This window comes from Selaginella moellendorffii, unplaced genomic scaffold (assembly GCF_000143415.4).
Source record: "Selaginella moellendorffii unplaced genomic scaffold, v1.0 SELMOscaffold_25, whole genome shotgun sequence".
Classification (NCBI taxonomy): Eukaryota; Viridiplantae; Streptophyta; class Lycopodiopsida; order Selaginellales; family Selaginellaceae; genus Selaginella; species Selaginella moellendorffii.
Window position 1 is genome coordinate 236,818 of NW_003314286.1, and position 23,631 is coordinate 260,448.

At 49.0% G+C, this 23,631-nt stretch overlaps 8 protein-coding genes across 13 annotated transcripts; 3 read left to right on the forward strand and 5 right to left on the reverse strand.

Annotated features, from left to right (window-relative positions):
• The first annotated feature begins 33 nt into the window (after positions 1-33).
• Positions 34-3,834, forward strand: LOC9636945 (mannosyl-oligosaccharide glucosidase GCS1). 4 transcript variants are annotated; one of them, XM_024679641.1, is made up of 24 exons: positions 34-320; positions 373-446; positions 505-646; positions 695-804; positions 861-1,020; positions 1,071-1,157; positions 1,205-1,264; positions 1,321-1,417; positions 1,473-1,558; positions 1,611-1,730; positions 1,780-1,901; positions 1,950-2,057; positions 2,107-2,180; positions 2,232-2,348; positions 2,399-2,463; positions 2,514-2,654; positions 2,705-2,755; positions 2,804-2,860; positions 2,911-3,063; positions 3,119-3,210; positions 3,267-3,376; positions 3,435-3,498; positions 3,558-3,729; positions 3,787-3,834. In XM_024679641.1, the coding sequence occupies exons 1-23, from the start codon at positions 54-56 to the stop codon at positions 3,700-3,702; spliced, it is 2,502 nt and encodes an 833-aa protein (XP_024535409.1). In that variant the 5' UTR covers positions 34-53; the 3' UTR covers positions 3,703-3,729; positions 3,787-3,834. The 4 variants fall into 4 exon arrangements, with proteins under 4 accessions (XP_024535409.1, XP_024535407.1, XP_024535408.1 ...); XM_024679639.1 differs by having other exon boundaries at positions 2,107-2,348; XM_024679640.1 differs by having other exon boundaries at positions 2,107-2,348; positions 3,797-3,834.
• LOC9636459 (SNF1-related protein kinase catalytic subunit alpha KIN10) lies at positions 3,508-5,301 on the reverse strand. Its single transcript, XM_002974667.2, has 8 exons — positions 5,109-5,301; positions 4,838-5,028; positions 4,538-4,720; positions 4,342-4,473; positions 4,093-4,263; positions 3,943-4,032; positions 3,762-3,882; positions 3,508-3,717 (listed from the first exon to the last, which is right to left on the reverse strand). Exons 1-7 carry the CDS (start codon positions 5,299-5,301, stop codon positions 3,820-3,822), a joined length of 1,023 nt encoding a protein of 340 aa, XP_002974713.1. The 3' UTR covers positions 3,508-3,717; positions 3,762-3,819.
• Positions 5,302-5,461: 160 nt separating this feature from the next.
• Positions 5,462-10,298, forward strand: LOC9636460 (phospholipase D alpha 1). 3 transcript variants are annotated; one of them, XM_024679443.1, is made up of 7 exons: positions 5,462-5,588; positions 6,172-6,270; positions 6,343-6,745; positions 6,802-7,112; positions 7,179-7,409; positions 7,544-9,428; positions 9,765-10,298. In XM_024679443.1, exons 5-7 carry the CDS (start codon positions 7,302-7,304, stop codon positions 10,184-10,186), a joined length of 2,415 nt encoding a protein of 804 aa, XP_024535211.1. In that variant the 5' UTR covers positions 5,462-5,588; positions 6,172-6,270; positions 6,343-6,745; positions 6,802-7,112; positions 7,179-7,301; the 3' UTR covers positions 10,187-10,298. The 3 variants fall into 3 exon arrangements, with proteins under 3 accessions (XP_024535211.1, XP_024535212.1, XP_002974536.1); XM_024679444.1 differs by lacking the exon at positions 5,462-5,588 and adding an exon at positions 5,976-6,010; XM_002974490.2 differs by lacking the exons at positions 5,462-5,588; positions 6,172-6,270; positions 6,343-6,745; positions 6,802-7,112 and having other exon boundaries at positions 7,120-7,409.
• LOC9637175 (17.3 kDa class II heat shock protein) lies at positions 6,181-6,644 on the forward strand. The gene is made up of 2 exons (XM_002974489.1): positions 6,181-6,270; positions 6,369-6,644. The coding sequence occupies exons 1-2, from the start codon at positions 6,181-6,183 to the stop codon at positions 6,642-6,644; spliced, it is 366 nt and encodes a 121-aa protein (XP_002974535.1).
• Positions 10,217-13,033, reverse strand: LOC9636461 (axoneme-associated protein mst101(2)). The gene is made up of 11 exons (XM_024679445.1): positions 12,172-13,033; positions 12,074-12,107; positions 11,923-12,005; positions 11,817-11,873; positions 11,659-11,760; positions 11,517-11,603; positions 11,426-11,467; positions 11,049-11,373; positions 10,901-10,992; positions 10,805-10,835; positions 10,217-10,738 (listed from the first exon to the last, which is right to left on the reverse strand). Exons 1-11 carry the CDS (start codon positions 12,838-12,840, stop codon positions 10,323-10,325), a joined length of 1,938 nt encoding a protein of 645 aa, XP_024535213.1. The 5' UTR covers positions 12,841-13,033; the 3' UTR covers positions 10,217-10,322.
• Positions 13,034-18,015: 4,982 nt separating this feature from the next.
• Positions 18,016-19,290, reverse strand: LOC9637176 (auxin-responsive protein SAUR41). The gene has a single exon (XM_024679687.1). It carries the CDS (start codon positions 18,601-18,603, stop codon positions 18,094-18,096), a length of 510 nt encoding a protein of 169 aa, XP_024535455.1. The 5' UTR covers positions 18,604-19,290; the 3' UTR covers positions 18,016-18,093.
• A 501-nt stretch (positions 19,291-19,791) lies between these two features.
• On the reverse strand, positions 19,792-21,468 carry LOC9637177 (putative S-adenosylmethionine-dependent methyltransferase RcsF). The gene is made up of 6 exons (XM_024679731.1): positions 21,411-21,468; positions 21,216-21,321; positions 20,797-20,989; positions 20,529-20,588; positions 20,211-20,300; positions 19,792-20,112 (listed from the first exon to the last, which is right to left on the reverse strand). The coding sequence occupies exons 1-6, from the start codon at positions 21,466-21,468 to the stop codon at positions 19,792-19,794; spliced, it is 828 nt and encodes a 275-aa protein (XP_024535499.1).
• On the reverse strand, positions 20,914-23,489 carry LOC112347932 (N-lysine methyltransferase SETD6-like). Its single transcript, XM_024679703.1, has 17 exons — positions 23,369-23,489; positions 23,237-23,300; positions 23,075-23,185; positions 22,963-23,022; positions 22,802-22,909; positions 22,656-22,728; positions 22,562-22,608; positions 22,429-22,509; positions 22,336-22,371; positions 22,203-22,286; positions 22,025-22,152; positions 21,890-21,969; positions 21,704-21,846; positions 21,411-21,650; positions 21,216-21,337; positions 21,053-21,156; positions 20,914-20,989 (listed from the first exon to the last, which is right to left on the reverse strand). The coding sequence occupies exons 2-14, from the start codon at positions 23,294-23,296 to the stop codon at positions 21,525-21,527; spliced, it is 1,137 nt and encodes a 378-aa protein (XP_024535471.1). The 5' UTR covers positions 23,297-23,300; positions 23,369-23,489; the 3' UTR covers positions 20,914-20,989; positions 21,053-21,156; positions 21,216-21,337; positions 21,411-21,524.
• Positions 23,490-23,631: the final 142 nt, after the last annotated feature.

Sequence of the window (23,631 nt, forward strand, 5' to 3'; positions counted from 1 at the left end):
CATTCAAACGAGCTCTAGTGATTTAGGGTTCTTCTTCCTCTAGTGCCAGAGCAATGAAGGAGCGTCGAGTGACAAATCGAGGCGCTCCGGCAGCTCCAGCTGCTGCTGCTGCTGCTGCTGCGTCCCGGCGGAGAAAGAAGCCGGCATTTGATCCATCCGGCGGCTTCTTCTCTGGCGTCCGCATTGGAGCTGTCGCAGCATTCGCGATTTTTGTTCTCACTGCGATCACTCTCGTCGTTCTTCTCTCTGCTCTCTATCCTCGCGAAACTCCGAGATCCATCACGCCGGTGGCGCTTCCAAAGATCATGGATTTGCCTCAGGTAGGCGTGAATTTCCACAGGTTTTTGCCTCAAATGTTTAGTTTCAATGAAGTTTCAAGGCGAGCACAAGGAGCGACTCTACTGGGGAACCTATAGACCGCATTTATATCTTGGAATTCGATCCAGGTAGAAAGTCCCAGCTCTAAGTTTGAGTGCTCTTCACGAGTAACTTATAACATACTAGAACACCAAAATCATTGTTAGCTGGACTCATGTGGCTTGGTATCAAGGATGGATACTACGCTCTTCGTCACACCTGTGAAGACTCTGATGGACTTAAACGTTATGGTTGGGTTCGACACGATGGGATCTCTTATGGTCGCCAGGTATGCTGATAGTTATTGAGGCTTCTCTTGTTCTAACTATCTATTCAGGTGATTCTAGATCAAAATATGAATATCACCACTTTTTTCTCTAAGAGTTGGAATGACGGAAGTGGCTATGGAGGTGATTGGTCTGTCCGCGTGAATCTTCATGACAGCAGGTTTTGGTTTTTTCTAAAGAAAACCAGTTCTCATGCAGAGACTCGTTGTTCTGCAGTGAAATAAGTCGACTTCCGAATGGAGAGTCGTCTCTTTACTTTTACATTGCGGAGGAGGAAGGCAGCCAAATAAGAATATCGAGAAATGACGCATCTGGACTAGCTGCTTCGGGGCACAGACATGATATTGGACACTGGCAGATTCACATCAGTGCCGAGGTGGTCTTTTCTTTTCGTTTATATCATTCGTCTTTATGCTCTTCGCGCAGAACAATACTTTTTTTCATTACGCTGGGTTCCGGACGGGAAACATGCACAATATAACACAGCTTGTCCAAAATTCATTAATCGTTCAGGTTTTTCGTCATTTTTTCTTTTTTCTTTTCCTCAAACACTCGCGCAGGAGCGTAAATTGCAACTACCTGATACTTATGAAAAATCTTCAAATATAGTAGTTTTTCAGGTACGTAGTGTATGCATCCTCTATAAGTTCTCTGATTCCTCTATGATACTTTCAAGGTTTTAGGCCGCAACCATCTTCAGCTAGATGTGACTTTTCTAGCTGGTGTCGACGAGAAAAAGTTCTCGGTACAGTCTCGTCTTGAGCGTTTATCTGGTGGGCAAACACTTTAATTTCTTCTCGCTACCTGTTCTTATACTGAATTTTAAAGGGATTCGATTGGATGAAACGTTAAAAGTGCAAGAGCAAAGTTTTGATAAGCGTTTTGAGAACGCGTACAAGCTTGATAACAAAGAGGTACTGGTAGTGATAAGAGCTGAATACACAATCTTATGCTTCCTTTACATAGCTTTCTAGCTTTGGTGCTACCAACGCAGTGGAAATTGGCAAGGCTGCCCTCAGTAATCTTTTGGGAGGAATCAGCTACTTCTATGGCCAGTCGCTTATTTCCATACCTTCAAAAGAGCAGGTACACGCTTCTTTCTCCATGTTTTATTATCTAATACATCACATTTCAGAAACACCACCGAGAAAGTTTTTGGAAGTACTGGCCAGCTGCATTGTATAGCGCTGTTCCATGCCGCTCTTTCTTCCCTCGAGGTTTTTTGTGGGATGAAGGCTTTCATCAAATAATAATAAGGTACATTGATACAGCCCATGCAAGAAATAATCTTTTTTCTGAAAGCAGTAGATGGGACCGGAACCTGACATACGATATCGTTGGGCACTGGTTAGACTTACTTAACGTCGACGGCTGGATTCCAAGGGAGCAGATTCTAGGAGAAGAAGCCCGAGTGTACTCCCTGTTTTGAGACGTTTCAAAATGCTAACTCTTTACCTTGCAGAAGGGTTCCCGATGAGTATATTTTGCAGCACACGGATAACGCGAACCCTCCAACGTTGTTTCTACCCTTGCATGGTCTGAAAACTTGTTATCTCTATTGTGACTTCTTTCTCTGCCCTGCTGCAGATATTGCGTTAGCATCACTAGAAAGTGGAAAAGAAAATAACGCTGAGAGGGCCTTCTTGGAAAAAACCTTCCCAAGGCTACAAGCTTGGTTTGGGTGGTTCAATAGAACGCAAGCAGGTCTGTGTATTGTAATTTTCATTTAAGCTGAAGCTTTTTGTTGCCAACAGGTACATTTCCTGGGACTTACTATTGGCATGGAAGAAGTATTACCGATAAGGAATTAAATGCCAAGGTAGGCACGTTTCATTCTGTGATTAACGCTCTAGACACCGGCTTCGTTAGAGTTTGTCGTCTGGTTTGGATGACTATCCACGAGCTTCACATCCAAGTGCTGATGAGCGACACGTTGATTTACGTTGCTGGATGGCCTTGGCAGCGAAATCTATGGTTATGATTGCCAAAATCATCGGGGCACCACATGAAGTAAGGAAAAACTGGCACAGATGGCTCGCAGTAACGATTTACTTTTTCAGGAATACGAGGCTATGTCACAGGTTTTGTCAGACTTTGATGTTCTTAACCAGGTAAGTGTCGATCCGTCCTCATGACCGAACTCACTCTATTGTTCTTAGCTCCACTACGATCGCAAGAGAGGACGTTACTACGATTACGGCAATCATACTGAAAAAGTATCACGATAACATCTCGATGATTTCAGCTCATTCTGTCCTCGACACAGGTGAAGCTGGAATGGGACAACTTCTTCGACCCAAGAACCGGACAAGTACAGCAAGTTCTCCGCAGAGTCGTATCTGGACGTCCAAAGTTGCAGCTGGTTCCACAATTTGGCTACGTGAGCCTCTTCCCCTTCATAGTGAAACTTATTCCCGCGGTAAGCTCTTCGTCCATACTGCGTCATACAAGTACTAACGATTGGTTCTCAAAAGGACTCGCAAATCTTGGAAGCACACCTCAACCTCATCCAGAGCGAAAAGCTCCTCTGGACGAGCTACGGGTTGCGCTCGTTAGCAACAACAAGGTAGCGATTTCTACGTTTTTGTTGGAACATTTCATCGACTCTTTCTTCGTTTCCAGCTCTATTTATAACAGACGTAACACCGAGCATGACGCTCCTTACTGGAGAGGCCCTGTATGGATCAACATGAACTATCTCGTCCTTTCATCCCTTCACTACTACTCGCAAGGTAACGCGTGTGACTTTTGGCTGCAAGCGTTTATTCCATCCACTGTGTGTGTTTCTAGAGCCAGGCCCATACAAAGACGCTGCTGCCTCTGTCTACAAACAGCTTCGTGCCAATCTGATAAGGTCGGCATCAAAAACAAAATGTGTTGGTTGAATGATTGATTGCTGTTGTTTGGGCACAGCAACGTTGCACGGCGCTACAACGAAGTGGGATACATCTTTGAGCAGTATGATCATACAAAAGAAGGCGAAGGTAAAGGAGCCAGGCCGTTTACCGGTTGGAGCTCCTTGATACTACTGATCATGGCAGAGCAGTACCAACGCTAGAACGAGGCGTCCACACTGCTCTCACAAGTTAGTATGTGGTAAAAACGTTGGATACTAACCTACTTTAATCGGTCAATCCTCAAGTGTTTACCAGAGGAATTCTTCCCAGACAAGGCATCAAGCGAATCCAGCGGAGATTTGCCGGTCACAGTTCAGTATAATGTAGTACGTAACAGCTGCCTGCATTGTCAAAGAACAGAGGATTGAGATATATCGAGTAAAAGCCCCAAGAAAACTAACTTCACTCGATTCATTGTTGAGCAGATCCATTATAAGCAGTTGCCGCTCAAATCCAAGCTGTGTAACTCTTGCTAAAACATCCATATCAATCTGTGAGAAGAAGAAAGGAAAACTTTCTTTCTCGAGAACCAGCATTCGGAAGCACAGTACCGTGGAGTAGTATGATCGCATCGATAAGTGAGGTGGGATGTTGATTCTAAACCATGCGTGCTCCTTAATCTCTGCAACAGTGATCCGTGCGCGGGGATCCACAGTGAGCATCCTCGAAATCAAGTCGCGGGGTCCATCTGGAACAAAGAGAGGAAAGTTGAAGGTACCAGACTGACATCCATCCGCCAACCAATGAAACAAGTTATAAGTCGACCGCAAAGCAAGAAACTAAAGAGAGTGTTTGTTTACCAGGATTTTGGAGTACAGTGTCGTGGTGTTTGCGTCGTCGAAAGGGTAGCATCCACCGAGAAGGACGTAAAGGACTACTCCACAGCTCCACACGTCCACTTCTGGCCCGACGTAAGGACGCCTTAGAAGAAGCTAAAGCAAACAAAGAAGAACAAGATCAAACAGGAGAAGTGAAGGGACTACATTTTTTCCAGACCTCTGGAGCGGCATAATGCGTGCTTCCACAGCTCGTTCGCAAGAATCCCCCCTCTTGCATGGTGTTGCAAAGCCCAAAGTCGCCGATCTTGATGTGCCGCTGTGAATCTAGGAAGAGGTTCTCGACTTTGATATCCCGGTGGATCGCGGACTTGCTGTGGCAGTACTCGACACCTGTAATGAGCTGCAGCGTTTTTCGATCGATCGACAGAGAGAAAAATAGACAAGAAGTGAAAAACAAGGGGAAAGGAATGGAAGGATAAAAAGGAAAAAAAAAAAATCTGACTAGCAGTGAACTGACCTGCTGGAAGAACCATCGGGCCTCGGCCTCTTCCAGCCGCTGATTCCTTTGCACCAAGAGATATTCGTAGAGATCGCCCCTCTCGGCGTACTCCATGACGATCAACACGTCCCTGGGCGTCTCGAAAACCTCGTAGAGGCGCACAATGTGGGGGTGCCGCAGCAGCGCCATCGTCCTCACCTCCCTCGCCACTGCCAGCGGCAAAATCCACGAGATCGGCTCAGGGGAAAGCGAGAAAGATCGATCGATCGGCCAATCCAGGCGCTCTTACCCTTCTCCCTCATCCCTCCCTCGATGATATTCCGCCGGCTCATCACCTTGATCGCGACCCTGCGCGCGCTGCGCCGATGCTCGCCAAGAATCACCGTGGAGAAGGATCCAGTGCCGATCCTTCTCTCGGTCCTGTAGCGCAGCTCCAAATCCGCCCTGGCGGCGAAGTTCCTCGCGACAATCGGCCGGTCCATCCCGGAACTAAAACCCCCCAAGTTAAAATCAAATTAAACCTCATCTTCGCGGTCCCAGCCGTTGGATCCTACCGACGGCCGCGATCGCTTCTAGGGGTTTTCCATTTTGCGAGGGAGATCCCATTTGTTACATCGACGTGGCCCAAAGGTCACGGCCAGGGTTCCTATTATTTCTCCCTCTCATTCCCAGCGCCGGGGGATCCAAGAACAGCGCTAGGGCTAGCAGTAGATCGATCGCGCCACGGCTCCTGGAAGAAATCGCGGCCTAGAATCACAGCAGCAGCACGGTGAGTTCTTCTCCTTCTTCCTCCTCCCCCTCTTCCGGGATTTCTTGGAGAATCACAGTAGATTTTCAAGGCCAGGGCCTCCCCAGCAAGGGCGCCCGGGACGAGCCGCCACAATGCGGGTCTGTCTCGTAGAGCAAATGGCTAACAGTCAGGAAAGGAGTTGTGTAGCCAATCTGGAGAGTCCTAAGGGAAGAAGCAGCGACCGTGTGGGTCGTGCCAAGAAGCCGCCCTGGGATCGTGATGTTCACGCTCCTCGTCTCTTCTCAGACATTGAGAACTATAAAGGGAAGCCATCTTCGCCATCGCCAGTGAGGCGCCTGGAAAGATTGGTGCGTCGGGTCTCTTACTGCCCCAAATACCCCCAGCCAGATACACCACACTTACACACTTATGTGGTCATTCGGCACTTCGCTGATTCCTAAGTAAGCTGGATTTTTCTTCACTTTCTTCTTCTTCTTCGTCTTCTTCCGTTTTGTTCTTCTTGTTCATTGCAACTGTTTGGTCTTTTTACAAGCTTTGTTTGTTTCCTTGTTTTGTTTTTCCTTTTATCATCTTCTTGTTTCTAATAGACTGTCGTTTCCAGGATTAAACCATGACGAGCACTTGTGTAGATGTAAAGGAGCTTCCTAATTCTTACATCTTTGTGGCCGACGTCCCCGGCCTGAAGAACACGGACGTGAAGGTACGAGCGCTCTCATCCAAGTCATGCATAAAGTTTTAACACAAAACTCTCGCTCAATCACCCAACAAACAGAGGATGAGCGTGGGTGCTACTTGCAGGTACAAGTTGAGAACGATAGTATTCTAAAGATCAGTGGAGAACGGAAACGAGATGACAATCCCAACCATGACATAAAATATGTTAGAGTTGAACGCTCGTCCGGCAAATTCATGCGAAAGTTTAACCTTCCGGCCAACGCCAATCTGGAAACCATCTCGGCTACTTGTCTCGACGGCCTTCTCACTGTTGTTGTGCCAAAGATCCCAGCGCCAGAGAGCCACAGGCCAAAGACTTTTGATATTGCAGTTGCCAACATCAACTTCGTCTACAAGTGATGAGCTCGCAATCGTTCTTGTTACTTGGCGGTGGTCGTGGAGGCAGAAGTTCTCTGGTCTTTTCATTTGCTTTTTTCTTTCCTCGGTGGATAGCTACTTGAGTAAGACTTTTAATTTGGCTTTGCATTGTGAGACTGACTTCTCTGTTTTAAACAAGGGAGAATTTGATCCATGGAACTTAAAACCAAAAGAATCAACGAGCGTCCTGTTTTGGATGTTCCGGGATGTTTCATCAGAGAACGAATAAGAACCTCAGAGGTTGTCAACAAATTGAGTGGAAAAGTCGAGCTTTATCGATGTAGCGCATGGTAGTGGTGGCGGTGGTGGTGGTCGCGCTGATCGATAGCTAAACCATGGTGGCCATGTTTTGGTGGGGGGGACTAGCGGTAACTTTCTTCGGTAAAGCATATAAAAAGGGAGGCAGGAAGGGGGAAAGGTCTTCTCTGTGGGTCATTAAACACGTGTGAGGTACGTGTTGAGGACTGCAGCGATGTTACTGTTAGCGACCTTTCCGTGGCACATCTCTTCTTTCAGGTAGCAACATAGGGACCGAAGTTTGCTGCCGATCCAAGTTCGTCGACTACTGTGTGATCTCTCACATCTGGTGAGTGCTTCCTTTGCTTCGAAAGATCGTGGTGGGGCTTTGGGTTTCCAGGAATGGCACAGATTTTGCTCCATGGAACACTTCACATCACGGTCTATGAGGCCGCATCATTGGTGAACGAGAATCGGGTCTCTGGAGCCTCTCCCAAGTTCATGAGAAAAGTAAGTCCTAGGCAGGAAGTTTTGTAGCTTGTTAGAAGAACTTTACTCTTGGTACTCGATTCTTACTGCATTTCTAGTTGTAGTGGAAGTTTCTCAAGTTTGCTCACTCTATTTGTATTTTCTTTTTTTTCTAGATGGTCGAAGGAGTGGAGGACTCCATTGGTATTGGTAAAGGCGTGAGCTCTCTCTATGCAACTATCGACCTCGAGCGGCAGCGAGTGGGACGCACTCGCCTCATCCGCAAGGAGCCTACTAAGCCTGTGTGGAACGAGTCCTTTCACATCCAGTGCGCGCACAACATTGCCAACGTCGTTGTGAGCGTCAAAGATGACTTGGCCGTCAGCGCCTTCCTCCTCGGCCGAGCGAAAGTCCCCGTGAAGCGTATCATGTATGGTGAGCTTGTTGAAGGCTGGTTCGAGCTCTACAACGACAGCGGCAAAAAACTCGGCAACTCTCGAGTCCGCCTCCGTCTCCAGTTCTTCGACATTACCAGAGATCCTCGCTGGGGACGCGGCCTCGTCGATGGAACGAAGTTCCCTGGTGTTCCATTCACGTACTTCCCGCAACGCAAAGGCTGCAAGGTCACGCTCTACCAGGACGCTCATATGACTGACAACTTTCTTCCGAAGATCTATCTCCAGGGCAACGCTGTCCGGGAGCCGACTCGCTGCTGGGAGGACATGTACGAGGCCATCGCAAATGCTCAGCACTTTATCTACATCACCGGCTGGTCGGTCTACGCGGAGATAGCGCTTATCCGAGACTCAGCCAGGCCCGTCCACGGCGGTCTCAACGTTAAGCTCGGGGACCTCCTCAAGAAGAAGGCTGACCAAGGCGTAAGAGTTTTGATGCTCGTCTGGGACGACCGGACGTCCATGTCGGTGGTGAAGATGGAGGGACTTATGGCGACTCACGACCAGGAAACTCTGAACTTCTTCTACGGTTCCAAAGTCAAGTGCCTGCTCTGCCCGAGAACTCCCGACAGCGGCCTGAGCTACGTCAAAGGTTTCCAGATCGGGACTATGTTCACTCACCACCAGAAGACGATCATCGTCGACGCCCCGGGAAGAAGCCACCAGCAGCGGCGAGTCGTGAGCTTCGTTGGTGGACTGGATCTCTGCGACGGCCGCTACGACACGCAGTTTCACTCCTTGTTCCGGACACTCGGGACTGTTCACAAGGAGGACTTCCACCAGCCAAACTACGCGGGAGCTACCATCGACAAAGGTGGCCCGCGCGAGCCATGGCACGACATCCACTCCAAGCTCGAGGGGCCCGTGGCTTGGGACGTTCTCCGCAACTTTGAACAGCGGTGGCACAAGCAGGGTGACGGCAACCAGCACCTCGTCTCGCTCGGGAACCTGGAGCCGCAATCATCTCTAGTCGAGGACGAGCACGACGAGAACACCTGGAACGTCCAGCTCTTCCGCTCCATCGACGGGGGAGCAGCGGCAGACTTTCCAGAGAGTCCGGAAGCAGCAGCAGCAGCGGGGCTCGTCAGTGGAAAAGACTCGACGATCGACCGCAGCATCCAGGACGCCTACATCCACGCCATCCGGCGAGCGAAGGACTACATCTACATCGAGAACCAGTACTTCCTCGGCAGCTCGTTTGCCTGGGAGTCGGACCACGACGCGGAGGCTCATCACGTAATTCCTCGCGAGCTGGCGCTCAAGATCGTGAGCAAGATCGAGGCTGGCGAGCGCTTCTCCGTCTACGTCGTGCTTCCGATGTGGCCCGAGGGAGTCCCCGAGAGCGGCCAGGTGCTGGCCATCCTCGACTGGCAGAAGAAGACGATGCAGATGATGTACAAGGCCATAGCTCAAGCTCTCGACGCACAGGGGATCCGCGGCGTGTCCCCCCGCGACTACCTGGCCTTCTACTGCCTCGGCAACCGGGAACGCCGCCTCGGTGGAGAGTTTCTACCGCCGAGCACTCCCGACGCGAACTCGGCTGGCTACCGGAGCGCTCAGGAGAATCGCCGGTTTATGATCTACGTCCACTCCAAGATGATGATAGGTACTCTCTCTCTCTCATTCTTTGCTTTGATCGCATGGTTTTACTTCCTTTCCTCGATGCTTTTCTTCTTCCGGTTTGAGTTACTCTCACTGGCATTTCTTCCTTTCTTTTCTTCTTCCAGTTTTAGTTTACTCTCACCTACATTCTTTCCTTTGATCGCTCTTCCTCACTCTTTTGATCTCATGGTTTCCTTTCCTCGACGCTTTTCTTTACTTTACTCTCATTCACATTCTTTCCTTCGATCGCTTGGTTTGATTCCTTTCCTCTATGCTTTTCTCCTATCATACTGGTTTCGTGATATCTCACTGGAAAAAACTCGTTTTTTTCTCCTTGTAGTGGACGACGAGTACATAATCGTTGGATCCGCTAACATCAACCAGCGATCAATGGACGGGGGGCGCGACACGGAGATCGCCATGGGCGCGTACCAGCCGCTCCGTACGTGGCCCACGCGCGGCCAGATCCACGGCTTTCGTATGTCCCTGTGGTACGAACACATGGGCCAGCTGGACGACCTCTTCCTCCGCCCTTCCAGCCTGGAATGCATGCGCAAGGTCAATCGGACGGCCGACCAGCTCTGGCACATGTACGCCGCCGATGAGGTGGTGGATCTGCCCGGCCATCTCCTCGCCTATCCCGTCGGAATCGCCAGCGACGGTTCCGTGGCGGAATTGCCAGGGTGTGCCAAGTTCCTCGACACCGACGCTAAGATCCTGGGCGTGAAGTCCGACGTTCTGCCGCCAATCCTTACCACTTGACGCAAACCATCATTCGCAATAATGCTTGTATCATATCAAACCTTTGTTCCAACTTTATAAGAATTTGAGCCGTGGTCAGTAAAATAAGACTATTACAAATTTGACAGTGAAATTTTTTCTTTCTACACAATCACGATCACGACTCGGCCATCACCTCGTCTCGTTGAGCCTTCTCGCTACTCTCCTGGCTTTTCTTCTCGCCATCAATCTCTCCCTCGGGCTTTGCTGCTGCTACGTCCGGCTTTGCTGCTGCCGGTGGCTCCTCCTCCTCTACTTCTTTCGCTGCCTCGGCTCCATCTTCCTTCTTCTCCTCCGCAGCTGGCTCCGCCGCGTCCACCATCTCGGTGTCTCCATCGCTCTTCTTGGTCCCCGCCTTGGCTTGGGACTTCTCCTCCTCGGCCTTGGCAGCCACTTTCTCTTTCTCGTCGGGCTTTGCCTTGTCCTTGTCGACCTCGTCGTCGGTGTCGGGGAGCTTTCTCAACTCCTCCCGTATCAGAGCCTTCGCCCGGGATTTCATGGTTCCGTCCGTGCAGTCGATGTTTAACCTTTCGCCTGTGACGTTAAACGGTGTCAGCATCTCTCTTTCAAAACCGTATGAAGCTAAACTAGATCGCTTACCAAGTTTCTTGATGATAACAGTGAAAGAAGCCTGCAGATCGCAAACAAGAGAGAATGAACTGAGACGAGCCTTCTTAATAACCAGCACAGCCATACCTTCTTGAGGTCGAGAGTTTGGAGTAGCTCCTTGACATGAGTCCGAATCTCCTCGTCCTTCGAATGGTTGGACTGAGCTTCATCGCCTCCCTCTGGAACCATCAATACAAATGGTTAGAAATGCAGCCAAGAAATACGCCCAGCGAACCTTTGTCGATCGATTTCTCTTTGCCCTTCGTGGACTTCTTCGCTGACTTGGCCGGAGTCTTTTCCTTCTTCTTGGTTTTCTCCTTCTCGGTCTCCTTTTTCTTCCTGGTAAAAACTTTCGTATCCGTCTTCTGCTTCTTAGGTGGCGGCCTTTCGCCAGAGTCAGCTTCTGTATCGTCAGCGGACTCGCTCGCATCTCCTTCTTCATCTGACGTTTTCTTTTGCTCGATCTCGTCGTCGTCATCAGATTCCTCCTCGTCGTCCTCTTCCACCACCTGCTTTCTTTTTCTGCCGCTGCGTTTTGGTGGCTCGTCTGAGTCCTGCTTCTGCACATGATCATAAAGTGAGATTTATGCAAGTTGCCAGCACAAATACTACCTTAGGCCTTCCCGGGCTTTTCCCCTTGCGTTTCTTTTCAGCCTGGAAAAAATAATACAGTAAAATGCATCTGTGGCAAAGCTACTAATACCTGCTCTTTTTCTGTGTCTTCCAATTTTATATCTGTTGTCGCGTGTGGAGCTGCTAGGAACTCGAAGACCTTCGCAACCAAGTCCTCCTACATTTGAAAGGTCATTAGTATCAGAAGCACAAGCTCGCTGCTATCAACAAACCTTTTTCCCCTTCATATTTAAATCCAAGATATCTATAAGCTCGTTTAGCTCGTCCTTATGGCACTTTTCAAGCCGCTCCCTCGCTTTAATCTGGTCCTTTTCCTGATTTATTTTGGCAGCAGCCAGTCAAAACCATCACGAGCACACTAAAATAATACCTTCTCTCCCCAACAATGGCCCGAAAACTGGAGAAGATTTTGCTTGACAGTAGCCGCCTGCGAGCAAAGACATCAGAAAAGAACAAACAATAAATGATGCGGTTACCTTAGACCGCTGAGCGAAGAAGACGTAGTGGAGAGTCTTCAATACAGGATCGTTCTTGTTAATTTTACTTAGTTTGTAAGCCACTGCATCACCGAAAAGCAAACTAGCGAGTAAGCACCAGGCGACAGCGAAAGGAATAACGCAGATATACCATTCGGGATTTCTTTCAGAGGAGTGCCGCCTCCCTGCCAACGTGCTTCCGACTTAGTCACGCAGCCGAAAGAAACACAAGCGATAAAGAAGATGTACCTTTCTGATATAAACGTCCTTCGACTTTGGCATATCCAGAGATCCTGCTCCAAACCTCTCAATCGATTTCTTCTCCCGTGAAGGCCTGTCAATCGGAGGCGAGAACTCGGCTTTCTTCCTGCCCCGCTTCGACTTGGGTGTTTCCTCGGACCCCTCACCTTTCTCAGGCTTCTCGGTCGGAGTCGAGGGTGTGGCCACTTCCTTTTCCTTGGCCTTGCTGCTATCTTTCCTGGGCCGTCCCCTCTTCTTTGGTTGCGGCTTGGACGCCTCAGCCTCGCCGTTCTCGGCATCCTCTTCGGCCTTTTCATCCTTCTCCTCAACACCTTCCATGGCCGTGGCATCACCACTCTCACCCTCTTTCTCCTTCTCTTTCTCCTTCTCATCTTCCTTCTCGTCGCTCTCGGCTTTCTTGTCCTCCTCCTCCTCGGCGGCCTTGGCCTTACTATCACCGTCCGCTCCTTCCTTCTCTTGGCCCGACTTACCTGGAGCTTCTTCCGGTGGCGCCGGAGCGGCTTCTTGGGTCTGGACGCCCTGGATAGACTCCTCGCCCTTCACCTCCTCCTCGCTCTTCTTCTCCGTCAAATCTTTCGCTTCCTTGGCGGGCGCTAGATTCTCTTCGGCCGCCGCCGCCGCCGCCACGGGCGCAGCGTCGCCTTCCTCCGTCGCCATTCCTATCAACACTAGCCCAACGGATTTCTTTCGAGCCCTAAAACAAAGAAGAAGAAGAAGAAGAACCCTAACCTCGAGAAACAAGGGCCACTACTACTTTTTTAGACGCGCATTTCCTTGTCCTCCTGCCACTGGGAGAAATCCAAGAACCCTAGCCCCGAACGAGAAAGAAGCGAGCTTTAGAGACGCCCTAGCCACTGGAGACGATGCGGACTCCAAAGCTTTTGTTGGATCACGTTGAATGCGCCTTCCGGATCCCAGGCACTTATCCAATCCGACCCAAGGAATATATTCCCGCAAATTAAAAAAAGATGCCAACGGTGAGAAAACAAAATGGAAATTTAGGGCTCTTCCTCTTCCGCGCTAGACTGAAATTCACAAGAAAGCTCTGATCTATCGCATCCTCGCTGGGAGCTGGGCGCGCTACCCTAACACACTGATCCAGGGATGATCTAATAAGCGTAGAACTCGACGAGCTCTTCCACCGCGCCAATTGAATTGCCATTGCCGCTGTCTAGCATCCACAGCAGGTGCTCAAACATGACGATCTCGCAGGGGACGAACAGCCCACAATCTCCGGCGTCTTGCTGCTCGGCGCTGGTGGAATTGGGCTTGGATTTGTCGAGCAGGGATCGAAAGAGGGGCATCTGGAGGTAGTGCTCGCCAAGAACATACCGCCGGCGCTCCTTGCCCACGTACACTACGAACGTCCCCTCGTATGGGAGCTTGTGGCTGATCATCTGGTGGTCATGGGCTTGCTCATCGTCCAGGCTCGCGATGGATTTCTTGTTGCGCGCGAATCGTTGCCAGGTGCTCACGATCCTCCTGATCTTGTTGTGCTTGTGTATGGCCGACGAAGACGACGACGAAGAAGAGGAGCTGACAAGAGTGGACATAACTTCTACAAAGAAGAAAGAAACAAACCAATGTGGTGGTGATCCAGCTCTGGCAATCACGAAGAATCCCTCGAATCTCTGGGCCGATTCAATCCAGAAAGCTTGAATCGTGGTCAAGAGCGCTAGCGTGGGCGATTTCCGATTGTGGAGAAGATCATCCACATCCAAGCGAGGAGCAAAGCACCGGCGACCCAGAAAATCGCGGGGGATCTAGCGCAATTGCCATGATATCTTGGCTAGCAAGGAACTGGAAGAACAGCTCAAAGCTCCTCGCAATGCCTCTTTTTTGAAGGGAATGAGACGTGTCCTTAAGCCTTGGCCCTTGCTAAGGACACCATGTCCCTCATCCTTGTCAATGACGGTAGTGAGGTGGTGGTGGTGGTCCTCCAGTTTTGTGGAGGTGGAGACAAAATATTTGGAGTCTTGATCGTCAATCCTACTCTAGCCTACGCACATAAATGTTTCATGTTCCATTCATTAACACTCAACATTGTAAACTCTGGTTTTTAGTTGTATTTTTATATTTCTTATTATATGGTTAGCTTTATTATTATTATTAACTCATTAATACAATCATTTGATCTAGTCATGGTCGTGTTGGAACACGTCTCCACAAGTCTTAGAGACGATCCCACACGGTTTCCGGCATTGGCAAAATCAACTCCTCCTCGAATTGAATGTTTCATATCGCTGGAGATCGAGTTGGACCCCATTGGTTTCAATCTCTTTTTGTAATACCTGCGCATGCATGCTGGAAGTTTCTTCGAATTGGATTGAATCACTTGACCACTGCATAAATTAATGTATAGCTTGTGAGAGACTCAGCTACGATTCCTGTCCTAGCAGCTGTTCTTTCGAGTCCAAGAGAAATTGATAGAAGCAACATTAAGATTGGATGGATGTTTGCCACCAAAAAAGTCTCCAATGGTACATTGCCAGGTATTTTGACGATATGAGATACAAGCTTACATCTTTGATCATGGATTTGTTTTGGAAGAGAAAATTCAACCAGCGTTGAGCCACTGTGGCTTTTGCCAGCACCAAGGAAGGACAAAGAAAGTGATAAGTGAGTCCAACCAAGGCAGCCACAAATAATAAATTAGGACCACATCAAATGAGAAAATCCCATCAGGAATCAGCCATGTATGTGCAACTGCAAGGCTAGTGTAGACATATGATCTGTGCTTTATTTCATTGTTGCTGCCTGTTTTTCCCCTGCCACACTTGCCTGTTGGTACTGACTTGGTGGAGTGTAATAAAAGTAGTGGGAGAGATGGGAGAATGAAATTGATGTTATACTCTGCACTTTTGCTTGTCTTTTTGAAAGAAAAGAAAGAGAGAACCTCAGCAAAAACTTCCTCAGAGCCTTGCATCTGCTGTTTGAGCTTGCAAAAGCTGATAATGGGGGAGCACCCTTTCAATTGGGATAGATTTCACATCCCTGTCACAGTTGGTGGGCTTCTCTAGTTGCACATTTCACACAGCTAGCTGCACATACTGGTGTGCAGATCAAATGGGACAAGCAACTCCACTGTCTCAGGAGGCCCACATAGTTGCAGTGTACAGTGCTCTTTTACCTTTCACCTCTCAAGGATGAAGTGTTTTCTTGCCTTAGCTGCTGCAGTTTTGGAAGTTGGAGTCAGAGAGGGGAGAGGAAGGGTTTGGAAGAATGCATACATGTTCAACCATACATGTTATCCAATTTGTCTCCATGCAGAGCTCAAGTTGCTGCTACACAAAATGTTGGGCATGTCCAAAATTCTGTACAGCTTCACTCTCTGTTGAGTCCAAAATTATAGCAAGGATCAGCACAAGATGATGATCCTCGTGGGAAGTTCAGCGACCAAACAATAAGAAAGTTGACAACCTTTTTCTCAAAAAGAAATTATGGTTCCAGGGTGCACATGAGAGTGTTTTGGAGGTCTGGAAGACACAGTTGGCCACCAACATTCAGAATTTCCGCTGCTGCACGTGTGGCAAGGACGAGAACCCTGATCAAATGGTGGTGGCCAGAAGATCGAAACGTACCCACACCTTCACGATTCGGTTCCAGAGTACAAAACCAAAAAAACAAAATGGGGAAAAGAAAGGTCAGCCATGTTTCATGTATAGCAGCTTTTTCTCTCTTTTCCTTCTGAGAAGAGCACATGAAGGCCACAAGGTCTAAGCATTCTTACTTACAAACTAAACAACCTCTCCGTTTTGCTAAATCCGCCATGGAAACCGCCAGCGTTCGAGCAGTGCAAGTTAGCGAGCAGAACGTATGCTGCTCCATACCCCGGATCCATCCCGAGGATTTGCCTGGTAGCACCAAGGCCGCCATGGATGCTGCTATGACTCCTTGACGCTCCAAGCAAGCACATCCAGTCCAAGGCATCGGCCTCGAAAGGCATGGTTTCGACGAGCTCCCCCGCCTTGGTAAGGCGCCCGGCACGAGCGAGCAAGTCCACCATGCATCGGTAGTGCTGCTTCGAGGGCTGAATCCCAAAGTCCACGCTCATCGACTGGAAGTATGATCTTCCACTGCCGAGATCGCCCTGGTGGCTGGAAGCGACCAACACCGACGCGAAGCACGCATCGTCCGGGGCAAAAACCATCTTCATCCCGTGGAAAGTTTCGAAAGTATGATTGCAGTGTTGCCTGCTTTGAGCTGACGCTGCAAGCACCGCATTGCAAGACACTACGTTTCGTTCCGGCATCTCTTTGAAGATCTTCCTGGCGTCTTTCACGAGCCCGTGTTGGATCGCACACGTCCAGGAGACGACGTTCTTTTGTGGCATGGAGTTGAAAAACTCCTTTCCTTCAAAAATGCACCCGTTTAGCGTGTACGCAGCAAGCATGACGTTCCCTGTAACTACATTCCGCTGAGGAAATCTAAGGTAGAACTTTCTAGCCTCGTCCACGAGTCCACAGCGTGCATAAGCTTCCAGCATAGCGTTCCACGACACCACGTCGTGCTGTGCCATGTCACAATCGAACAGCTTCTTAGCCTCCTCCAAATGTCCAGTTCCGGCAAATGCCGCTAGCGTGGAATTCCACGTCACCAGATCCTTTGCTGACATGGACTTAAAGATTCCCAAAGCTCCGTGCAAGTCCTCGACATTAGCGTAAGCACTAAGCATAGCGTTGTGCGAGAGTATAGTATGATGTGGCATGCTATCGTATAACTTCTTAGCTTCGTACAGATCCCCGTTTTGGGCAAATGCAAAGAGCATCGTATTACACGACACTACGTTCCTATACGGCATACATTTGTACAGTATTTTAGCTTCCTCTAAGTTGAAAGCTTGTAGAATTGCAGCTATCATTGTATTCCAAATAATAATATTTACAAAGGGCAAGCTACAAAACAAGAGTCTTGCTGCCTCTAGATACCGGTGTTGGGCATAAGCGGCTAGCAATGCACTCGCTGTGATTAAATCCTGCCAAGGCATACTATCATAAACTTGCTTTGTTTGCTCAAAATCTCCAACTAGCGAGAAGGCACACAGCATACAAGTAAATGACACGGTATCTTTCACAGGCATCTTACTAAATATCACCTTCGCGAGAAGTATATGCCCGCTTTGAGCATAGGCCGAGAGCAGCACATTCCACGAGATAATATTCCACATTGGCATCGACTCAAACAGTGACTCCACTTCTACCACTTGATCCTTGCGCGCGTAGCCAGTCAAAATCGTGTTCCACGAGAATAAATCCGGGCCGTCTATCTGTCCAAATATCCTGTGGGCCTCGCCCAGATTCCCTTCCCGGGCATATGCCAGGATCATCGCATTGCAGCACACAACGTTGTGAAGCGGCATCGCGTCGAAAAGATACGCCGCATATTCCACCCTCCCTTCAGTGGCGCAGGCAAAGATCATGGTGGTCCAAGAGAAGACGTCTCTACGCGGCATCGCATGGAATATCCTCTGGCACTCGCAAAGATTCCCTTGTTGGGCAAATGCGTCGAGCATCGCATTCCAGGCAATTAGATTCCATCGCGGCATGGAATCGAAGACCTGCTTGGCTTGCCGCACAAATCCATTGCGGGAGTACGCGCAGAGCATGAGAACCCAAGAGAAAGAATCCCTCGTCGCGGCAGCCATGCCGCAAAAGAGCTGGAACGCAAGATTGGGGCTCCCGCACCGCCCATACATCTCGATCAGCTTGTTACACACGAAGACATCGCCGATTAGCGCGGGATCCATGCGGGAGTGGATCAATCGCGCGTCGCTCAGGCTCCGGCAGCTACGCATGAGCTCCAGCCATCGAGTCCTGTCCATGCCATTCAAAATGCCCAAGAACCCTAGTTTAGACGGTGGAGATTTCACCGCGTGGGACTAGTATCGCCAATTGTATGGCTGCGATGTATTTACAGTGTCTTTCCATGAAGAATGAGCTCAGTCGCTTCCTTGCTCTGGATCCACGGATCATTGCGCTGGAGGAGGCGGAGGAGGTACTCGAACAGCGCGACCGGGCAGGGGATGAGAAGCCCGCCGCTGTAAGCGTAGCCAAATTCTTCCTCGGATTGCTGGAGCAGCGCCCCAAACACTGGATGCTGGAGGTAGCGCGTCTTGAGGACGAAGCGCTTGTGCTCCGGGCCGACGTAGACCGCGCAAGATCCTCGGTGGACGTCGCGCGGGATCGAAGGAGGCGATCTCCTGGCGATAATCTTCCTGTTCTTCGGCGACGCAGGGGAGGGCAAGGCGCAGCTCCTGGACGACGCCATTGCGCAAGAGAGGCGCTCGAATTTGTGGCACAGCCGCTTCAAGAGATTGGTGTGGTGATGGTGATGATCGTCCTGGTGGAGCTTGTGGTAGCGCGAGTGATAATGCCGCCGGAAGAGTAGCGCCTTGAGCTTGATCTTCTTGAGCATCTTCATCCTCTCCCTGGAGAGAAATATCGATCCTGCTCCTCCCCCTAGAAATATTTCGTCGCCATCGCGGCTCCTCTTACCCTTCCCTCTCGATTCGGCACGATTTCCTCTCGATTCCTTGCGGGAAATCGGAGGCCGTGCTAGAACGCGCGTGAATCGACCCCAGGCACCTTGAGGAGGCCGCCAAACCAGAGAAGCACCGACAGGATCCGGAGCGACCACAGCAGCCAAGATCTCTGGAAGAAGCACAAGATCACAGGGTCCATGAAATGGAAGAAGCTAGAGAATCTAGAGCGAGCGATTGAAATGCGAGCGATCGCGACAAGGCACAGCAGAGATTCTCACGGGGAGTGGAGAGGGAAGGAGAGAAGCTGGAAGAACAACGCCATGATCGAAGCTCTTGCTTGCTCTTTCCAAGAAATAGGGCAAACCCGGGTTTAAATTGGCGTGCGCCGGACTCGAACAGGGGACCGTTTCATGCAAACCCGGTCAAAAGGGGCGTTGCATCGTATGAAGCGGCGCGTTGAAAAACGTGTTAGTTGTGGGTTCCTCTTTCGGGACGAACTTGTTTGATTAAAATTCCCCAAGGTTTAGTTCGCATGGATTCATAGTTAAGTGATATATCATACATTGTGTTAGATCAACTCGATTCTATAAGGTTATAGATCTTCTCAAAGCCAGAGCTCCCAGAGACAGTGAAGGACCATTGAGAGAGTGAGTGACACGGTTGATCCATCCACGCACGAAGGCAACTTTTGAGCTGAAGAAAAGAAGAAAACGACCACTTGCGACCAAATTAAAATATAAAATAAATGAAGAATAAAAGCCAACAATAATATAACATTAAAAAAACAGTGTTAAAAATAATATTTTGGCTGCGGTCGACCAACACCACCACGATTTCGAGGATATTTGGTTTTCCCATTGCAGCAAAAGGACTACAAAGTACAGTGGTACAAACAATATATGTTTTGTTTCCTTAGAAGCTTTGGTGGACCTTTGGATTCCCGCCACTCCTTTTCAATCAATCGACATAGCTTAGCTTGTGCTCGGCCGGGCCGCTGGCAAGTTTTTAAAGTTGAAAAGCAAGATCAAAAGGGACCTGTCACATAGGGGCGCACGATAGATCGAGACGAGCACGAGAAAAGTGATAGAAAACTCTGTGACAATAGTACCTGGAGGAGAGCTCGAATTCTAAGTAGATTTTGCCGCTGGCCAAAGTGGATTCTCTAGCAAGTGTGATGAGGCTTGGACACTCCTTACCACCACCTTGCAATCGGCATCAACTGTGTAGGAGATCTTCAGGCCCTCGAGAATCACATTGTAAAGCACGAGCTTTTCATCCCCTCCTCCATTATGGAGCTCGGAAGAATCGCCATAGAGTGGCTGCGCGATCTCGCTGACCACTCCATCGTGCGGCCTCTGCCGCTGGCTCAAGGAGCGAATATCGCGAGAGAGAACCTGCGCTATGAAATCATGTAGCTCTCTGGAACTGGAATAGAGTGAGAACCTTTCCTGCCGTTTTCCAACAGGAGACGCTTGTCAACGACAAAGCAAACAAAAGAAGGAAAGATAACTGCAAAGTGGTTTGCGTAAGGACTACGAGTGCGTACCATTTTGTTCCAGCACTCATCGAGGCCATTTAGAGAAGCTTCAGTGAAGGTGACGGAAGCCACGGCGAGTGGATCGTCCTCTCCGCCGGCCTGGAACAAAAGAGAGAAAAGATAAAATCTTGACAATCTTTCGCAAGTGATCACAGAATAAAATCGGGAAATCTTTGGCTCTTACATTGACCCACGTTGGTGCCGAAGCTTCTCTCACGGAATCGCAATATGGAAGATAAGGCTTTATGTCAATCACGGGCTACAACATCACAAATACGACAAGCACCATAAAACTTGGGTAGAAAAGGAGGTCGAAGAATAGTATACCGTGCCATCAACGAGATCAGCTCCGGAAAGCATTAGAATTCCATGCTCCAGACGTTCCACCTGAAGAACAAATTTTTAAGATCAAACACGACAAGAATTTCAGGGAAAAAGATAGAGACCTTTGCAACTGTTAAGCCGATAGGACACGGTCGATGTGGAGTTCTAGTCGCAAAAACTCCGAGCTTGGCACCATTGAGCCTTGGCACTCGTACCTTTTACGCAAAGGAACTAGCTTAGCGCTGGAAATACAAAGAATGTGTTTTGTCACCTTAGCCTTGAAGTCTCGATGGCTCGATAGCTCCCACAAGTTGTGTAAGTCTGTGTTCTCGTGAAAAACGTAGATTAACCAGCAGTGTGAGTACTGCTCAATCCCGTCCAGGGCCGCGGCAGGCACCCCGGAGGACAAAACCAAGCGCGATTTAGCAAGTGTTACGAGGAGAGGTTGACGAGGAGTTCCATTTCTTCACAAAAAAAGAGAGAAAAACTTTTGTTCTCAAATAGAACTTAGATAGAGTTTTGAGTACCTTGTTGAATAACATGATCTCATATACCCGATTGGTGTCATGGGAAAGGACGATGTGGGAGTTTTTCCAATGACATTGCATTGCATCAAGTTTTTTCGCAAGTCCTGAGGAATGGTCAAAAGATTAGAAAGGAAAACAAAAGGAAAGGAACGAAAATACTCACACGCTGTGCACGAATTCGGCCCGTTCTTTCTTCGGCTCTTTGCTTCTGGGATATTTGCAAAGCGTCGTCTGATTCAACGAGCTTGAGCTCCAGTTTGACACACTTTCTTTTCAATCTCCAAACTATATGATATGATCACACCAGAGAACGAAATTTAATCCTTTAGACACCCATCTTCCAAAAGAATTCGCGTACCTTGAATAAGCAAAGCTGTCGCAGTGGAAACTGAAACCACCGCTATAGCCCATCTCATCATTTCCGTGGCCTAGAGCTTAGGGTTCTAGCCTTTCTCGTGTCACTAACGTTGACTTATGCGTTGACTAGTTGACTTTTCAGCCAGCTACTGCCCGATCGAAGCGTTCGCAGCTCGCCATCTAAAATGGCCTTGGCCATTTCTCGTCGCGGTTCGTGCACAATGCCGTGGACATCTCCTGCCTACAAGGAAAACAGTGATTGGATTTTAGCAAAGCTTTGCGAGAAAACTTTACCAAGTCCGCTGCTACATATTTCTCGATAAGATTGTCGAGCTGGGAGAGGATTTCTAGTAGAGCACATCGATCTTTGTGTTGGTTATCTTGATCCCAGGAAAAATTGCCGCTCCCAGCGGAGCTCGCGTCCAGTCGCTCAAGTTCTGCCGAGAAAACTTGAATTAGTAGCAAAAGGAAGAACAGTACCTTCGGGGGTTTTTGCGCAAAGAACTCGAGCAAAACTGCGAAGGCCGGGTGGAATTCCATTCGGATTTGAGTTCATATCCCTGAAGAAACAAGAACAAAAGACAAAAGTGGGACTCCGTAAGAAGATGCTCTTACTGGATGACAAAAGCTTTTCCCATACTGCCATCTTCTTCCTCTGTTATTTTGATCTTGTTCCTGGAGAAGACGTCAAGTTTTGCGTCGTAGAGCGGATCGTCTGGGGAGATGGTCACCCAGATTTCCGCCTGCGAGCAAAGTTTTAAGTGGCAAGATGACAGTTGGTGTGAAGTTTTACCTCGTCAAAGGGATTGTAAGAAAGAGCGAATCCATAGTCCACAGCCAGTGTAACATTTGGAAGCTGGCCATAGCTGATGAACACCTATACTTGAGATTAATTTCGGGACAACAGTGATGCAAAGTAATCTTACTTCATCACCAGTAGCGTAATCTCGATCTGCTATAACCTGAAAGATGCAAGGGTTAGTACATTGCTTTCAGAGAAAAAGGCGAAGGAACCATACTACGACGCAGTTTTTATCGGGGTCATGCGAAAGAATAGACTCGCACTTCCAGTCGTGATTGATGAGATCAACGTAAGGAACCTGGTAAAAAATTCCATAGATGAGAAAGTGAAACTCTATCGAATGAGATCACCATTCCCAGCTCGCAGATGTCCGTCACTCGCCAAGAGCGCGTCGCCACTGTAAAAAACTTGCTCGAGAAATCAAGAAGAAAAAAATTTACGTACCTATCGAGTATGCGTGCTTGAAGGCATCGTAAGACGCAGTTTCTCCAAAGATATGGCGACAACGAGAGATTGCCTGCGAGAAAAAACATAAAAATCCACGAATTTGAGTTAGCACCGAAAGAAGATGATCCATTTGTGATACAAACACTCTGGACGTCCGAAAATTCCATATCCAGCCACCTCTCGCGTTGCGTAGTCTTGAAATAAACCGGACTGTGCCTCACACATTGAAGCTCTTCCTGCTTCCAAAACACCTGGAGCGCTACAAAACTAAGAACACGAGGAAGAAGAAAATGGTAGACTTAACTGTGTTGTTTAGTTCAACCAGCGAGGGAAGAATTCCCATGTAAGGATCCCAGGCTGAGTTCTAGGATAGTTTCTTAGCTCTCGACTTTGCGATGAATGAAGAACACTAGTACCTGGCCTTTGTTCCACTGGGCGAGGATGAAAAGAGCCAGCCGCGACCATTCTGTGGCCTGCGCAGGCAAGAATCTCGCGACTTCGTGTTGCAGGCTTCGAGAAGTGATCATCTGCCAAAGGAGGTAAGCAATGCACATGTGTAGAACAAGCGAGCATCTTACAAGACTAGGTGGAACTTCCAGCATGCGCTCTCCAGCTCGAATTGGACGAGACGCAAACATTCCACTGCAAAGCATTGATCTTGCTATCAAATGGGGCAAAGAAAAACGAGTGAAAGATCGCGATGCTCTCACCGCCCGGAAGAACAAGCGCCAATCGAGAGCGCCGATTGCTGCGCATTGCTTAGGGCGCCTTGCGTCCTCAGCCACGAGAGGAAATGGCTCGTCTTCGAGCCAAGCGCCTTTGAATCGAGCATTCCTTGCTCACAACCCTCAGATCCTCCGTCATCCACCGGCTCAAAAGCAGACACGTGGAACGATCTTACGGTCGGAATCCACCCTATCCAACGGCCGCAGGGGTTTTAGATCCGACGGCTAGAGCTCCAGTGAAGGCATTA

What these genes read in the sequence shown, in the direction of transcription:
- LOC9636945 (XM_024679639.1), top strand. Translation starts at nt 54, where the DNA reads ATGAAGGAGCGTCGAGTGACAAATCGAGGCGCTCCGGCAGCTCCAGCT. An exon ending in GGATCTCTTATGGTCGCCAG is followed by an intron (nt 647 to 694) that starts GTATGCTGATAG and finishes CTATCTATTCAG; the next exon opens with GTGATTCTAGATCAAAATAT. An exon ending in AGATTCACATCAGTGCCGAG is followed by an intron (nt 1,021 to 1,070) that starts GTGGTCTTTTCT and finishes CTCTTCGCGCAG; the next exon opens with AACAATACTTTTTTTCATTA.
- LOC9636459 (XM_002974667.2), bottom strand. Translation starts at nt 5,301, where the DNA reads ATGGACCGGCCGATTGTCGCGAGGAACTTCGCCGCCAGGGCGGATTTG. An exon ending in CCCGATGGTTCTTCCAGCAG is followed by an intron (nt 4,721 to 4,837) that starts GTCAGTTCACTG and finishes AAAACGCTGCAG; the next exon opens with CTCATTACAGGTGTCGAGTA. An exon ending in CACTGTACTCCAAAATCCTG is followed by an intron (nt 4,264 to 4,341) that starts GTAAACAAACAC and finishes GATGGATGTCAG; the next exon opens with TCTGGTACCTTCAACTTTCC.
- LOC9637175 (XM_002974489.1), top strand. Translation starts at nt 6,181, where the DNA reads ATGACGAGCACTTGTGTAGATGTAAAGGAGCTTCCTAATTCTTACATC. An exon ending in TGAAGAACACGGACGTGAAG is followed by an intron (nt 6,271 to 6,368) that starts GTACGAGCGCTC and finishes TGCTACTTGCAG; the next exon opens with GTACAAGTTGAGAACGATAG.
- LOC9636460 (XM_024679443.1), top strand. Translation starts at nt 7,302, where the DNA reads ATGGCACAGATTTTGCTCCATGGAACACTTCACATCACGGTCTATGAG. An exon ending in CTCCCAAGTTCATGAGAAAA is followed by an intron (nt 7,410 to 7,543) that starts GTAAGTCCTAGG and finishes TTTTTTTTCTAG; the next exon opens with ATGGTCGAAGGAGTGGAGGA. An exon ending in CCACTCCAAGATGATGATAG is followed by an intron (nt 9,429 to 9,764) that starts GTACTCTCTCTC and finishes TTCTCCTTGTAG; the next exon opens with TGGACGACGAGTACATAATC.
- LOC9636461 (XM_024679445.1), bottom strand. Translation starts at nt 12,840, where the DNA reads ATGGCGACGGAGGAAGGCGACGCTGCGCCCGTGGCGGCGGCGGCGGCG. An exon ending in TCTGAAAGAAATCCCGAATG is followed by an intron (nt 12,006 to 12,073) that starts GTATATCTGCGT and finishes TCGGTGATGCAG; the next exon opens with TGGCTTACAAACTAAGTAAA. An exon ending in TGTTATCATCAAGAAACTTG is followed by an intron (nt 10,739 to 10,804) that starts GTAAGCGATCTA and finishes TTAACGTCACAG; the next exon opens with GCGAAAGGTTAAACATCGAC.
- LOC9637176 (XM_024679687.1), bottom strand. Translation starts at nt 18,603, where the DNA reads ATGAAGATGCTCAAGAAGATCAAGCTCAAGGCGCTACTCTTCCGGCGG.
- LOC9637177 (XM_024679731.1), bottom strand. Translation starts at nt 21,468, where the DNA reads ATGAGATGGGCTATAGCGGTGGTTTCAGTTTCCACTGCGACAGCTTTG. An exon ending in GCCGAATTCGTGCACAGCGT is followed by an intron (nt 20,990 to 21,215) that starts GTGAGTATTTTC and finishes TTTTTTGTGAAG; the next exon opens with AAATGGAACTCCTCGTCAAC. An exon ending in ATCGAGACTTCAAGGCTAAG is followed by an intron (nt 20,589 to 20,796) that starts GTGACAAAACAC and finishes TTTGTTCTTCAG; the next exon opens with GTGGAACGTCTGGAGCATGG.
- LOC112347932 (XM_024679703.1), bottom strand. Translation starts at nt 23,296, where the DNA reads ATGTTTGCGTCTCGTCCAATTCGAGCTGGAGAGCGCATGCTGGAAGTT. An exon ending in AATTTTCGGACGTCCAGAGT is followed by an intron (nt 22,729 to 22,801) that starts GTTTGTATCACA and finishes TTTTTCTCGCAG; the next exon opens with GCAATCTCTCGTTGTCGCCA. An exon ending in AATATGTAGCAGCGGACTTG is followed by an intron (nt 21,651 to 21,703) that starts GTAAAGTTTTCT and finishes TTTTCCTTGTAG; the next exon opens with GCAGGAGATGTCCACGGCAT.